The 15,570-nt window shown below is 35.9% G+C and overlaps 1 protein-coding gene across 1 annotated transcript in view; it reads left to right on the top strand.

Annotated features, from left to right (window-relative positions):
• The first annotated feature begins 585 nt into the window (after window positions 1-585).
• The window catches only part of LOC103977778 (ABC transporter B family member 25, mitochondrial), a 34,662-nt gene continuing 19,677 nt past the window's right edge, over window positions 586-15,570 (top strand). The window contains exons 1-13 of the mRNA XM_009393386.3: window positions 586-1,081; window positions 1,946-2,185; window positions 2,527-2,713; window positions 2,890-2,951; window positions 4,871-4,914; window positions 6,532-6,634; window positions 6,870-6,977; window positions 7,176-7,259; window positions 7,348-7,408; window positions 10,804-10,949; window positions 11,529-11,645; window positions 12,317-12,402; window positions 14,698-14,786. Coding sequence (XP_009391661.2) covers window positions 758-1,081; window positions 1,946-2,185; window positions 2,527-2,713; window positions 2,890-2,951; window positions 4,871-4,914; window positions 6,532-6,634; window positions 6,870-6,977; window positions 7,176-7,259; window positions 7,348-7,408; window positions 10,804-10,949; window positions 11,529-11,645; window positions 12,317-12,402; window positions 14,698-14,786 — 1,651 coding nt within the window. The 5' untranslated portion in view covers window positions 586-757. The remainder of the gene's footprint in view (window positions 1,082-1,945; window positions 2,186-2,526; window positions 2,714-2,889; window positions 2,952-4,870; window positions 4,915-6,531; window positions 6,635-6,869; window positions 6,978-7,175; window positions 7,260-7,347; window positions 7,409-10,803; window positions 10,950-11,528; window positions 11,646-12,316; window positions 12,403-14,697; window positions 14,787-15,570) is intronic.

Here is a 15,570-nt window from a genome sequence, read left to right on the forward strand (position 1 = left end):
TTAATTTGTTTATCCACAGCTCATGCTTTTTACATCTCAGTTGGCAAAGATATTAAAAGGATCTATTATATCTAATTAGAGATATTGGGTTATAATATGAAAGTGCTAAGTATTTGTTTGCACAAGTTACAAGGCCAAGCTAATTAAGCCGATCTTAAATCACTATTACGGCTTCATTTACTCGGTAATGCTGCATCTCATGATTGGTTTTTATATGGCATCCTTCATAAACTCGATTAATAGACGATCTAATCCAATTAAAGTACATGATTTTGTTGTATCCTGAAAACACTCAAATCCATCGTTTCATCAACTTGATTAACTGCGTGCGTATTTGGATTCACTCCAAACTTACTCATACTCATCACTATATCGTATTCTATTCCAACTAATGCATGTCGGGTTCTTCATCGAGCCATCAACAAAAATCCTACTCGACGCGCTTCAAGATTCGCACTCCCCGGCTTTGATTGCGGACCGAACGGTCCGACTAGATTCGAATCGACCGGACCCGAACCGGATGACGGTCGGTGTCGCCGTCTACACGCATCCCAAAAATATCAGGAAAGTGATGTTCGCAATAAATCGTTGCGAACAAATACTCGAAGGGGAGTAGAATCGGTCGCCGTTCTTTTCTGCACTCTTGTCGATTCTAGGGCTCGCTTCTCTACCGTGTCCACGGATTCGGTCATCGATTCCCTCGTGCGCAATTTGGTGTCGATCTGCGCCGGCGAGCCGGGGGCCGGCGAGGGCGATCATGAGAGCGGTCTCTAGGTGCCTAGGGGCCTGCAGGCTGTTGCAATGCGGTGGGGCGTTGGGCGGCGGCGGCGGTCGAGTCGAGCGCTGTCTGATCCCCGCTTGTGTCGTGGATTCGAGAAGATGTCGAGGCGTTCGGGAGGACCGGATCGAGAGAGAATTTAGCGTGTTGAGGAGTCCGAATCCCCCTCTTCTTGCCGGCAGATTTCCGTTTGGAAATGTTGGTGGGGTGGATTTGGTCGCTAAAGGCAGCTGCTTTAGACGATGGAGTTGCTTCTTATCGGATTCTTCCCCGCCCATGGGCGGAAGACCTTCGAGAGATTTGGTATTTGGTTTCTTGTTGCTATTTGATTCTTTTTTTTTTCTTCTTTTTTTTTTTATATAATTGTGCCATTATATATATATTTTTTACTTTTTTAGAGTTTGTATCCAAGTAGATTATTGGTTTCCATTAATAGGTCTGGACTGTGAAGCATTTAGCTCTTGGTTTTGCTAACGGCATGAACTGATAAAGATATATCATACATTGTTTTGTTCTAACAATGTAAGTATAATTATTCTGGACTTACTTTGTAAAGATTCACTATGGGCATGAACTGTGTTGCTTCAAGTAAAGGGATCAGTCATTTTCCGAAAGACTATGTTCTGTGCCATAAGCATGTGTTGTTATTGGTGTTTGGTGTACACCTTGTCTGTGCCATATGCCTTAGCCTTGTGATCTGTTTCTGCGATAAGAAAGATTTTTTAAAAAGTATTTTTAACTATTCTGCAATTACATTGTCCTCCTATTTATCATGCACATTGCATTGAATCTTGCCATTTGTTAATATATATCTGGTAACTACTTGCAGATAAAAATAATTATTTTTTAGCTTACTATAGGTAACCAATTAAGAAAAGAAGAGTAACAAAAATTAGAGGAACATGCTGTAATTAATAATAAAAATCGGATATTGATTTTGACTGGGAAGATTAAGGGTTCACTGGATCCAACTATATCAATTTCTTATTATGATTTCCACGTCTAGATTAGTTTTGCATTGATTACTGATGATATTATTTTCCAAACTCGTTAAAGCTGTTCTATTTTGGTATTAATCTAACCTTTTGTTATTAGACCATAAGGATAACTTTAGATTAGCTTAAAGAACAACTTTGTGATGTTAAAAATTATATTTTCTCTTCAAAGGGACATTTGCATAAAGGGCATGCTTCATTCTCAACATCTGCTAATGAGACTGTCTCTAAACTGCCGGTCAATGGAGCTGGGATCAAGAAACAGAAAGACGTGGTAAAAAATTATTCACCAGATGAGCAAATTGCTGACATGACAATTCTTCGCACGCTTGCAAAGTACTTATGGCTGAAAGATAACTATGAGTTCCGTCTCAGAGTCCTGCTATCATTAGGTCTTCTTGTTGGTGCAAAGGTGCGAATTTTGTCACACTTGAAAGCTTTGATGTTCTTGTGCTTTTACAGAAAAATACTTATTAATACACTGTGGTTTTCTTCTTGCATAACTGGTTTAGAGAGCTACTGATTACCATTGACAACTTTTGATTGGCAATTGCATCATCATTTATGGAATTGTCCTTTTCTTTTCTTCAGTCATCCTTTAGATTTAGGTTCCTTTTTATCTTTTTTTTCTGAACAGACCAATAATTTTTCATGATTTCTGGTGAATCTCATAGAAAAATCACTTTTTTTATGGATTTGATTGAGATCTATTGTATTAGTTTATCTGACATTTATTCTTAAAATTTATATTAGGTGATAAATGTTCAAGTACCTTTCTTGTTCAAGCTTGCTGTGGATTGGCTTTCTGTAGCTGCTGGCTCTGTTAATTCATTAGCATCATTCACAGAGACTAATGCCACTCTTCTGGCTCTTTTTGGGAGTCCAGCAGCTGTTCTACTTGGATATGGCATAGCACGGACTGGGGCATCAGCCTGCAATGGTATTCTGTGAGATATAGCTCTATTTTCTGTCAGAATTTGTTTGTGATAACTTCTCACCCATTCCTGATTATTTTGGCCATTTTTTATATTTCTTCTTTGATACTGTTGGCATTCATTCTTGTGTTATATGATCTTACTAAACCATAATATTTTTGTTTGATTTTATAAAATATAGAGTTGCGGAATGCGGTATTTTCCAAGGTAGCCTTGAGAACTATCCGTGTTGTTTCTAGAAAGGTAATTTATTTTTTTTATCTTTCTCGTTTGAGCAATCCAGCACTGTATACTTTTGTTTTCTCGGGGACATCATTCTCTTATTTTCAATATTTTTGGTTCATGGCTATGGCCATCTGTAGTAATAGAATTATGGTATCATCATAGTTCATCTTTTTTGCTGCACTAGCTTTTCATGAATGAAAAGCTCTAGCAAACAATTGCTGAATGGATTACATCCTCATGTGCAACATTTTGATGTCAAATGACATTGTATAGTGATGCCATTCTGCTTCACATGTCATTATGCCTATGGACAACACTTTTTCCTATCTAATTATTCAAAAATTGTGTTTTATTTTGTTTGCATGATTTGCAGTTTTTCTGAAAGTTATATAACTGGGTTGGAGAACAATTTCATAGCATGCCCATCGTAGATGTTTATAATTAGTTTTCTATTTGTTCTCTACCTAACCTTATAGTTGGAATATCATGACTTGTTGTTGTGATCTCTACCAAACCTTCTTGTAGTAAAGTGTTCATGTGGAAATCCACACTATTAAAGGATTGAACGAGAGGTGATGTTTGGGCAAGGATCCATAAATTCTGCCATATACATACCAGCCAGTGACAAGAACACCCCACACCAGGTACTTTACCATGTAAATCTTTCAAGGACGAGTGTACTTGTAACCCATATACAAACATGGCAAGATTGAATATATGTGGGGTGGTTTGGTGTTGTTAAATACCTAAAGACCTGTTGTGTGTTACTTTGTGTTCAAACGTTCTTGAATGGTGTTTATAGAAGATGAGAATCATTAGATGTTGAGGTATCTATGCTGATTATTAATCGGTACAGCGACTTAAGTTCTAGTGGCACAGGTGATTTTGGCTGGTAGCCAAAATGGCACATTCCTCCATGTTGTGTGTTATATCAAGTGGTAGCTTGGTTGGCATGCTGATGAAACAAAAAAAAAACCAAATGAAAAAAGGGAAAAAAAAGACAACTTTGTGACAACAGCAACCGAAACCCTTTGTTGGAGCAACAAAATATAGGCATGCAACTTTTTCCTTCTTCCATATTTCTCTCCTCCCTGCAGCATCCTCTGGCCAAGGAAGAGGCCATCACTGTCATTTGTTCCCTCCCTGTCAGAATTAATATTTGGTGCCATCAGGTCCTAAGTGAATAGAATAGATTGAGGTGATGTTTTAAGCCATGGATCAGTTAATTTTGGTCTCCTTCATCCCTTTGGCTGGTCGAACTTAAAAACATGCTAAAAACATCTGAAAACATCAGGTCCTAAGTGAATAAGAGTAGACCGAGGTAATGTTTTAAGCCATGGATCAGTTAATTTTGGTCTGTTTCTCGATCCATTTGGCTGGTCCAGCTTAAAAACATGCTAAAAACATCTAAACATGTCTCATGTGGCATTTTGTTTGCTAACTGGAACAAGTGGCATTGAGGGTTATGGATTTATATGCATGAAAGTTGTACTTAGTGGTACTAATTTACACAGATATTTGGACTTTGGACATTCTTACAGTTGCAACGATATGAAATATTGGAAGGAAAAAACATCAGCAAGACCCAGAAAAAGCCAAACACACACACACACACACACACACACACACACACACACACACACACAAGAATCATTAAAGGGAAAAAAAAAGAAACATCCACCTGATAGAATTACTGCAGACAGTGTGGTAAACTTTACTGGTTGGTGGAGATTTTATTGAACATTGTTTGTCAGAACATAAATGAATAAACTGCAATACCTTAGGTCTCTTTGATATAGTTTTGTTAAATATTTTGTTTGTTGCAGTAAGAAATTTTTTGTATTTATAAATTGCATGGTATCTATCATCTGATTTTTGACAATGAATTTTTTGAACTGATCTTATGATTTTTGATAGTCTTATAACTTCTTTTGTAGGTATTTGCACATTTGCATGATCTTGATCTTCGTTATCATCTGAGGTATTGTCAAAAACCTCGACATATTTGTCTATGTAGAGTAACTTGTTAATGATGCATTGGTGACTTAATCTGCTTGTGCACTTCAGTCTTGGTGTATAGAGATGCATTTAGGTACAGTGTCTTATGTAACTGACTTTGATTTTCATGCAGTATTGCTCTTACTTCCATATTGACTGTTCTCTTTAGATTAGGTGGCCTGAATATGATCAGGGATGTTTGGATGAAACAAGAATTAAAAACCACATCTTAGGTTTGTGTCCCTATGTTGGCATGGGATGTAATTCTCATGGCATGAGTACCAAGTTAATTAAGATCCAACTCTTGCATGTTGTGCTTTTACTGGTAGTCTATTTCTGTGCCATCATGTTGCTACTTGCCTAATTGTGAACCGGAGTTTGTGTGTGTGTGTGTGTGTGCGCCGGATTTGTATTAACCTTGTCATGGAATTGCACCATGCACTAGCATCTTGAGTCCATGTAACAGGCAAGATCAAAATATGAAATTAATGTTGACAATAGCAAAACTAACCAACCCAAACTTTTTTAGAATTTATTTTGTGTTAGGCAATATGCTGAGGATGACTTTTTCGATATTCAGAATACAGACCAAATTAATCTGAGGTTCTGAACATGAAAAATGCCTAATTACATTGAAATTATCTTTTCCCTAATTTTCAGTTACCAGAACCCATAACAAACAGTTAATACTTAACATAGTTTGGTCATGATTTGGCAATATGCTGATTTCTGGCATTTCTGCTGTTGGAATTTTTGGAATTTACTCCCTGTGGAAAAGAATTCTGTTAGTTTTAGTATATTTTAACTTGTTAGTGGTTGATGAGCTTAAACTATAACCATAAAAGCAAATTTTTCCTAGCCACTAACTAGCCTTATATGTTTTATGATGGTTACACTTTGCTCAAGTTTGCCTTATCTGTGGTTTTGACACCATCTCTGGAGTGTTAATATTTTTGTGGTAGTCTTTGTTAAATTCTTCAAATAGATGGAGCATTCTCAGATCTAAATTGTTGTCTTGTTGACATCATGTTTCTGTTATTGATGATGTTGCTTTTGGTTTATTTTGAAGTTCATTATGGAAACTATGTTATCAATTGTATAGTCCGAATTATTGAAACAAGGAAACTAAGAGTGACTGTTTCTCAGCTGGTCAGCCACTCAAAATTAAAATCCTTCTTGGATTGGCTGATCCTCATTGATTATTATGTAGACATCGACTAGGATTTGTTGATCTTGATTGAAATTGACTCTCTTCACTCTATGCATTGCCATCAATCAATGCCAAGGAGGTTGAGGTGGAGGAAAAGAAAGAATGAGGAATAAGACCAAGATCAATTTTTGCCTTACCGCAGGGTGTCTGGTTTCTGCCCAGTCTCTTCCTCTCTTCTCCTGCTGGGTGCTTTTCTTGTTATGAAGTTGTTTGTAGGAAACTTCTTACATCGATTTGGTTTCTAGGGTCTTAAGATGTCCAGTTTGGGAACACTCCTGCAATTCTACTTTGTTACTGAATATGTTAATTTTTTGACATATACATTTATTTTAGTTTGGAACTTACTGATTTTTCCTTTCTTTTATTTTTCTCATTTGATTTTATTTCCAGCCGGCAAACTGGTGCTTTGAATCGCATAATTGATAGAGGAAGCCGTGCAATAAATTTTATACTCTCTTCAATGGTGTTCAATGTTGCACCGACCATATTAGAGGTATGAGCTAGTGATTGTTTAAGATTAGCCACTGTTCTCTCTGAAATTTGAGAAATGTATTTTCGTTTTGCTAAATTACAAGACATAGGAGAATTCTATTCCTATTGTTTATCTTTTTTCTCAGTTTCTTCAACTGTCCTAAAGAATTAAACCTTTGATTCTGTGCAGAGCAGTGCTGCTATGTTTTCTGTTTGTCTCATGTGCCTTGCATCTTAATTGTTTGTCCTTTTTCAAGATTGCGATGGTGTCTGGCATACTAGCATACAAATTTGGAGCTACTTTTGCTTGGATTACTTCCCTCTCTGTGGCTGCGTACGTTGCTTTTACTCTGATTGTGACACAGGTATTATTGAGATAAAACCATTTTAAGTCTTTTTTGTGTCTATTATTATATTTTTATTTTGTTTCTTTATTATAATAATCTGGATATGTTTGTTTTTTTATGTTAAGCTGTTTGTTCATGCATAGTTGTTTCTGTTGGAAAATTTGGACCTTTCATTTTTTTAATCATATCCAGTAAACAGTTTTTCTTTAATTTCAGTGGCGAACCAAATTTAGGCAGGCTATGAATAAAGCTGATAATGATGCAAGCACGAGAGCAATTGACTCACTGTTGAATTATGAGGTAAGTCAATAGATATTTGTTTGCTTGTGTGTGTGTGCCATTTTTCTCCTATTTGTTATTATTGGTTCTAATTTTTCTAAATTTCCAGACGGTCAAGTATTTCAACAATGAGTCATTTGAAGTTGCTAAGTACGATACATATTTGCAGAGTGAGTTAAGATATTTGATTTTTTATTTAAACATGATGTTTAAGATTAGGAAATACTTTGTGTGTTTGCGTTATACTTTGTGATTTTGCAACTTGTCTTTCTGCAAAAGATAATTGTGTAAGTTTTATTGGTCTGCCTTTTGATTCAATTTAATATTTATGGTTAAGGATGATGGAACTCAAATTAGGTCAAAAGAATAGTTTTAATACCCTTGATATTGAAAGGGGGAAATTTCTTCACATGAACAAAACCTTGAAGGATACTAGAAATGACTTGCTGAACAGGATTGAAAAGATAGGGTGGTAATGGATCTCCCTGTTGAATGCCAATTCTGTTGTTGAATTATTTGGATATATGCCCATTTATGTGTCCAGAGAAAACATAGGAGAGGAAATGCAGGCATCAATCCAGTCAATCAACTTAACAGAAAAAAATTCATTATGGATAAAGTATTAACTATGGCAATCCAAGATAGATGGTTAAGCTTTCTTGAAATTGAGTTTAAGGAAAATAAGAGGTAGAAATGCCAGATTATTTAGATATAGTGTGAGCAAGTTAATTAGCGATAGTGATGTTATCTTGATTCTTGATTACATCTTCTATGGATGAAAGCAGATTGTTTTCAATGAAGAAGACTATGCAGACAACCGCTGACTCTGTTTGATTGACCTTTGGCCAATAATTTATAAATAACATTGTAGAGTGCAAGAATTTTATAATTAACAATTCTAGAAGGATTAGTTTTCTTAGGAATGAAGATCACAAATGTTCTGCCCCAACTTGGAAGGATCATGAAGAATGAGAGGCCAAAAAAGTGAATTTAACAATGAACCCATCTGGGCTTAGGACTTTTCCCCATGCCCATAGAAAATAAAGCTGCATTGATTCCCTGGCTAGAGAATCCCTTAATCAAGGTCGGCTGGTCTTCATTAGAAATCTTCAGGATGTTGTGGCACAGGTGCCAGTCTGTCTGACTATGCACAGAATCAATCACCTTAAGAGACTTTTATCAATCCATGAAATGAGTCAAAATGGTACCTGGGTCAGACGCAACCGAGCCATCATCCAAGGCAAGCATATTGTTAACATTATGCCTTTTACTGGACTGAACAAGTGTATGGAAATACTTGGTATTGCAGTCGCCTTCACCAAGCCTCTTAGAATTGGCTTAGTCCATTTAATATCAGGCTTGGCGATTAAGGCTCTGAGTTTATTGTTCAGGGTAAGGAGATATTCACTAATGAGCCTTTCATTGTAGGGGCAGAAATATAAATGGTTTTCCTGATCTTAGCCTTCAGGTTACCCACACAATGTCTATTGAGAGGGTAAAGTTTGTGATTTTAAGTTTCCATAATATGTGCTGAAAGGAGACCATAAAGTTATCCTCTGACCTACTGGTGTACTGGACTTCATTTATAACAACTCAATATTAGGGTACTTGAACTCGTAGATTGGAATTGGAAAAACAGGGAATGACTCCTCTACTGGGTATGATGGCCAACTTCTATCAACAAAGGAGAATGATGGGAAGATTTTCTAGGAAGATGTCGAACTAAAGAATAATTGTAAATAGATAGTCACGGTTTATTCTCTAAAGCTTTGCATAATCTTATTTGATAATTGCCACTTTGTAGCATTTAAAGTATTAAACAAGAATTTAGTTAAGTTACAATTTTGAGTGTATGGATTTAGTGTAGGAACTCTACCTACAACCAGCAATTTCAATAAGCGCTCGGGCGAGGCGAGGCGAGGCCCGAGTGCCTCGCTTCATGTCCAGGTGCCTCGCTTGAAAGAGGCGTCGCTTAGGCGCTTGCTTGAGCCCAGACGCTGGGCGCTTCGGGCGAGCACCCGGGTTAAACCAGGCGACCAAACCAGTGTTTTACGTCAGGTTCGGTCTCTGGTGCTTTAGTTGGTGCCTCTTTGCTATCGTTGTCTCTCTCTGTTGTCGTTGCCTCTCTTCGCTGTTGCTGCTCTCCGCTGTCGCTGCCACTATCGCTGCTTATCGTTGCTGTCGCTGCTCGCCGCCGCTGCTGCTACTGCCACTATCATCGCTCGTCGTTCCCACTCCTGCTGCTGCTACTGCTCGCTGCTACCACTGTTGCTTCTCTCAGTCAGCAGCCTCAGTCTTACTCTTACATTGCGCCCCCGCTACCGCTACCGCTACCGATGTCGTTGCTCGCCGCTGCTGCCACTGCCACTATCGTTGCTCGCCGCTACTGTCGCTGCTCGCCACTATCGTCGCTCCCGCTCCCGTTGCCGCCGTCGCTATTGTTTACTCTTACTCCCTCTTCTCACATCGACTCGATAGTATACTGTTAACAATATATTAACAGTATACTGTTAACTGCATACTAGTAACAATTTTTTTTTATTTATTAGATTAATAATATATTATTTTGATTTTAATACTGCTAATTTTTATTTATTTGAAATTATTGTTATTGTTTTGAATTTTGAGATTTTTTGTTAATGTGATAATGTGATTCTATAAGATTTTTTTAATTTAATATCATATTTTATTTAAATAATTTAATTAAAATTAATTAATTATATATTTTTATATTTTAGCGTCTCGTTTTGCACAGGCGAGCGCCTAGCGCTTTTTAAATCATTGCCTACAACATGCCATGGTCCAGTTGAGGCTTATGAAATTGTATCTCCATTACCATTTCTGATTCCTCTGTGATTACTTTAGATGGGTGAATTTATAGGGGATTATTTGTCAGTTCATTTGTTCAGTTTTCTGATGATGCAGATGGTTGTTCCATCTTTTACTTAAACATCTTATTATGATCAAGTTGCTGGATGTCATTTTGTTTACTGTGCTTTGTGTTTTTTTTTTTTTTTGCTTGTTGTTGAATACATTTTCTTCATATGATAGCATATATGAACTTTGATGACTTATTACTGGACAGATATTCTTTATCATCAAATATTCTAATGCTTATGCTTATGCTTTGCAATATAAAGATTTTATAATTATTGGAATATTAGCAAGATGATGAGAGAACTGTGTAATCGAGGCTGGATTATCTGGTTAGCAACTGTTAACTAATGCATTTTGTATGTTTGCTTCTTGGGCTGGCATGTTCTTCATTAATCTACTCATACAAATAATGAAATAATTTCACACCTGGATAGTGGTCTGCAATCTTCATGCAGTTCAATAGGAATCACATTTGCTAGGCACAAATATCAGCTGGAACAGGCTTAGAGTTTCCTAGACGAACTATTCTTTTTGTTTATGATGACTTACATTTGTTAAAATTGGATTTCCTGTATGTATCTTGTTCATATTAAACCTTCATTTATTGCAATCTTGACATTTATGATCTTGTTTTATTTTTTGTTCGATTGTTTCTGGTAGCTAATCTTTAGTAAATGCTACTTATCAGGGTATGAGGATGCTGCATTGAAGACTCAGTCTAGTCTTGCTTTTTTAAACTTTGGCCAAAATCTCATATTTAGCACAGCTTTATCAACAGCGATGATCTTATCTTCATATGGGATTATGAGTGGTGCAATGACTGTTGGTGATCTGGTGATTATTCTTATTGTTCTTTGACTTAAAAGTACAATACATATCAACTGTGTTATAGTTATTTTGACAATAAATTATTTAGAGATACCACCGTTGAAAAATGTGAACAGTGATCAACTTCCTTCTGAACTGAAAAGGAAGTTCAGAAGGAAGTTGATCACTGTAACCACCACCACAAGAACAAGAACACCCACCCACACAATGCAACCACCACCACCCCTACCTCTCTATTTTTTGTTCTCTCTCTCTCTCTTTCTCTCTTCTGTTACTAAAATTAGGAAGGCAAGGTAATTCTAAAAATAGTTTGAGACATTAAAGTTCCAAACATACAAGTAAATTGTCTTGTAAGAATTATATATCTTTCAGTTTCATTTCTACTTATTGCACCTATTATGATGATTAAAAATTAGTGCTAAAATTGAATCATGATTGGATACATTCCTCTATTTATTACAGTTGCTAAAAATAGGTGAAAAATGTCATGTGATGCCTCCTGCTTTCCTAGAAATAATGCCTTTCTCTTGGAAATTAAGCATTCACTCTATAAAATTTGAATTGACAAATTTCTTCATATTTCAGGTTATGGTTAATGGGCTTCTCTTCCAGCTTTCTTTACCTCTAAATTTTCTTGGAAGTGTTTATCGAGAGACAAGACAGAGTCTTATTGATATGAAGTCAATGTTTCATTTGCTTGAGGTACATTTTGTGCTTATCCTTTTGAAGTGCTTTTCTGTTGTTGAAGTTGAGCTGCTAAGACTATTTTTTGAAATGCATAAACTCTAAAACTAATAGTGCTATTCCATTATTGTTGGCCATACAAGTTCCATTACTTTTTCCATTGATTACAATTCTAAGGCTGACTGCTACATTTATATTTGGTACTTCTTTGGTATCAATTATTGGATTATTTCTAAATTCATGAATTTGTAAAACTAGTTATTGTCTTATTGATATGATTGTTTCTGAGGAGCTTGTAATTTTAAAAATTATATAATCACAACAAAAAGATCTACTTGATTGGGAGGGAACTAAGAATTATTTTATTGTTGCATATGAGGTGACGTTTTTAAAGTCAGTTAGTTTAGCACTTATTGTGGTTCTATGATGTTGTTTTTTGAGGCAAAATACATCATTATCAGGAGATTCAGGACCATCTGCATGTCTGACATGTAGTGTTTTTCTCAACAACCGTTTGCACTTCAACTATTTCTTTTTGTGGTTCTTGTGCTGCCCACTTCTTATTACATAAAGTTGTGTAAAGAAAGAATTTCTTCTCTCACTTAATATTTTGGAGGAATGTGCCATTTATCATGCAAATTACATTCTTCTTATTGACCCTTTTTTTTTTCCACTAATGGCTTCTGCAGGAGGAGCCTGATATTCAAGATGCATCCAATGCCAAACCTTTACATTTTAAAGGAGGAACCATTGAATTCAACAATATCAATTTTGGGTAAAATTTTTTTTCTTTCCATTTATTTATGTTCTTAAATAAGATTCTAAATTCTTTACTGACTTTTATCTATATGGTTTCAAAGATGTGTTTATTTTCTTTACTTGCTATTAATCTTTCAAGCACGACAATGTGTCACATTTTTTCTAATAACAGTCTGAATGATTTCTTGCCACTTCTACAAAATGCATCTTCTGTTTTGAAGTGTTAGATTTTACAGTCTTCTAGTTGTCAGACTACCTAGACACTGTATAAGGCAGTTTGTGCTTCAACAATGTCTACTGTCCTTTGTTATTTCTCATGATCTCATCTTAAATGCTTTTCATTGTGGTTTGATCTTCATTGTGTGATCTTCTTCAGTTAATCTTGTAGGTTTGTACATTCTGTACACTCTTAAAAGTGTATTAACTTATTATAATTAGGATGGTTATTGGTCTTTGTCAAGGCCTGTGCTAGATGTATCACTTTCCAGCTTGAATGTCATGTAATAAGCATTTAGTTACTCCAAAGTCTGGCGGTAATAATATACCAGACTGATTTTTCCATGTACACTGACAACGATAAGAAGTAAAAGTTAAACCTTAGATTATGGCCATTGATGAACTTAGGAGTCTAATTTCAGTCGGGTAATTATGTGTCAGATTGATGTCCACCATAATGGTCTCTATAATGAATATCATTAATTGTTAACTTATGTCAAATTCTCACATTCACAAATTCTTGCTTCATAGAACTTTTTAGTTCATACAACATTCCAAAGATCCTCCCTGGGTTTTCAAAGTGATATTATTTGCAAATATGAAACATGTTTTTATTAATTGTAGGTTTAGCTTCTTTACATTTTCTCTCCTTCCCTTTTCTTTTTTATTTTTCTTCTCTATTGGTGGGTTGTTACTGACCAGTTGCCAGAACTAAGTAAATGGTGCTAATTATGTGAACTAGTCCAATTTTGCAAATAGAAAATATGTTTTCTTCATTGTAGGGGTCGCTTGTTTTTCTTCTATCCCATTCCTTATTGTTTTTCTTCTCTATTGGTCAGTTGTCACTGACCAGCTGTCACACTTGATAAATGGTGCTAATTATTTGCCAGCAGGCCGGTCTTGGATAGGAGGGACAAGTAATTGAAGTTGAAGTTACTTTTCTGTATTGTTGTGTGGCTGCTTGGTGTCTTGGTGGGTCTTGTTCTGACACAGTGTGTTCTACACCTACAATCATCCAAAACATTACACCTTTTTGTGACCTGTAATTGGAAGGCTAATGCTTCTCTAACCCTCTCAGTAGTTCTTGAGATTTTTCATCTTATGTATTACCATTTGTTCACATAGAGATATTTTAGTTCTCTCTTCCACACAGAGGAGGAATTTTTTTTTAATCTGATCAATTATTAGCTGGCTGCTGATACTACTGTTCTGTAGTGTGAACTAGAGGTGTTTGGACTATTATCTCTTCCATCCCAGCCAATTTTATTTTTTATTACCAGGAACTTAGGGTGTTGTCCTTGCATAAAATCTGGCTGAAGTTGCTTACTATCAGGTTGACTTGCAAGTTCAGTCATCCTGCTGCTTCCATACGCCCCTAGGCACTGTCTTCCCTGCTTCCAGTAATAGGCCATATTTGCTGCTAGTTTCACTTTGGGTTGTCTGAACAAGAGTCAATTAAGGTTGGGATATAAGGAGAAGAGTTGGATCAAAGAGAAATTGGTTACAGCTAGTGAGAAATGACATATCTGATTAGAAATTCGTCATGGACATGGTCTTGAAGGCTTCATGTAGCAAACACTTGCTGTTAATTGATGATAATGTTGCTTTGGTCCTGTATTATGTATAACTAGAGTGTCTCAGACAAGATTATTTCTTCCTGCGTTGACACCAGCTATTAATTTTGTCATCATTCACAACTTTTCATTTTTTAGAATTTTTCCTTTTTCATCTTCTACCTTGTACTCTTGTTCTACAATAATCATGAGTGGTGCTTATTTGTATGTAGTAAATTAGCCTATAGGAGGAGGCAAATTCAGCTTCTTATGTTCATCTTAATTTTGTCTAAAATACCTTTCTTGAAAATTATCATTTAATATTCCTGCATTTAAAGTCACATGAGATATATGAAGACCTTTTAATTAGGAAAATAGGAACAGTGAAGTTATCTTATTCTTGGCAAAATCAAGCGATGATTTTTATTGCATATTGAAATCCATACTCGTGTCTGTTTCGGAAGGTATTTTCATGTTTCATCACCACTAATGAAAGTGCTATTGCTACTTCATGGACATTTTTGTTTCCTTTTTTATTTCAGATATCTGGCAGAACGAAAGATTCTTGATGGAATATCATTTACTGTACCGGCAGGAAAAAGCATGGCTATAGTTGGCACCAGTGGAAGTGGTAAGCTTCATTTATTTGCTTGAATACCATGTTTGATTCTGTGTTTAGTTCTTTGTGTTTAAGTTTACCTAAGTAGAAAAAAATTTCATTATTTATGTATCATAGCATTTTCTCTTTAGTTGGTCAGGAAGGAACAAAATTCTGGGAGACACACCCAACTTTGTCTGCCAAAATAGTTACACTAGAATTAGTCCAAGTAATTGACTTTCAGCCATGTTAAACCTTATCCTTCTACTGAATTTGTGATCAATGAAATAAGACCATATGCCTATTTGCTTCTCAGTGAACTCTAACAGGTTTCAATGGAACCCTGTCTTTCAGCACTTAATTAAGTAAATACATATGTGGGTTTAAATTTATGGTTTTAAAATATGCAACTATCTGAATATAGATCTGTTAAGTATCACAGTCTCCGTGACTCGATGCATAACGTAATTCATGCTGGGAACACATTCTGCAGAAGGAATATTCAGATGTTATGCTTTGGAGTTATAGTCACTTATAGACAATATGAATATAGATATGATAGGTATCACAGTCTCCATGACTTGAATCCAGGTCATGTGGTTTCGGTAAGAACAAAGAAGATTTTATGAATATACAGTTCACACCAGTGTTGCCCATATGGTCTAATATGCCTGTGTTCTTGATAGGCCTAAGACACTGTTAGGAAGGTGTGCAACACAGCAGGACATGGTGTGCTGCATGTTGTCATGTATGCTTGGTATCATGTCAGCCTGTGCTCAGTTAATTGCTTATGGTCGATAATTTTACATCTGACATG

The sequence above is a fragment of the Musa acuminata genome, chromosome BXJ1-3 (assembly GCF_036884655.1).
Source record: "Musa acuminata AAA Group cultivar baxijiao chromosome BXJ1-3, Cavendish_Baxijiao_AAA, whole genome shotgun sequence".
Lineage (NCBI taxonomy): Eukaryota > Viridiplantae > Streptophyta > Magnoliopsida > Zingiberales > Musaceae > Musa > Musa acuminata.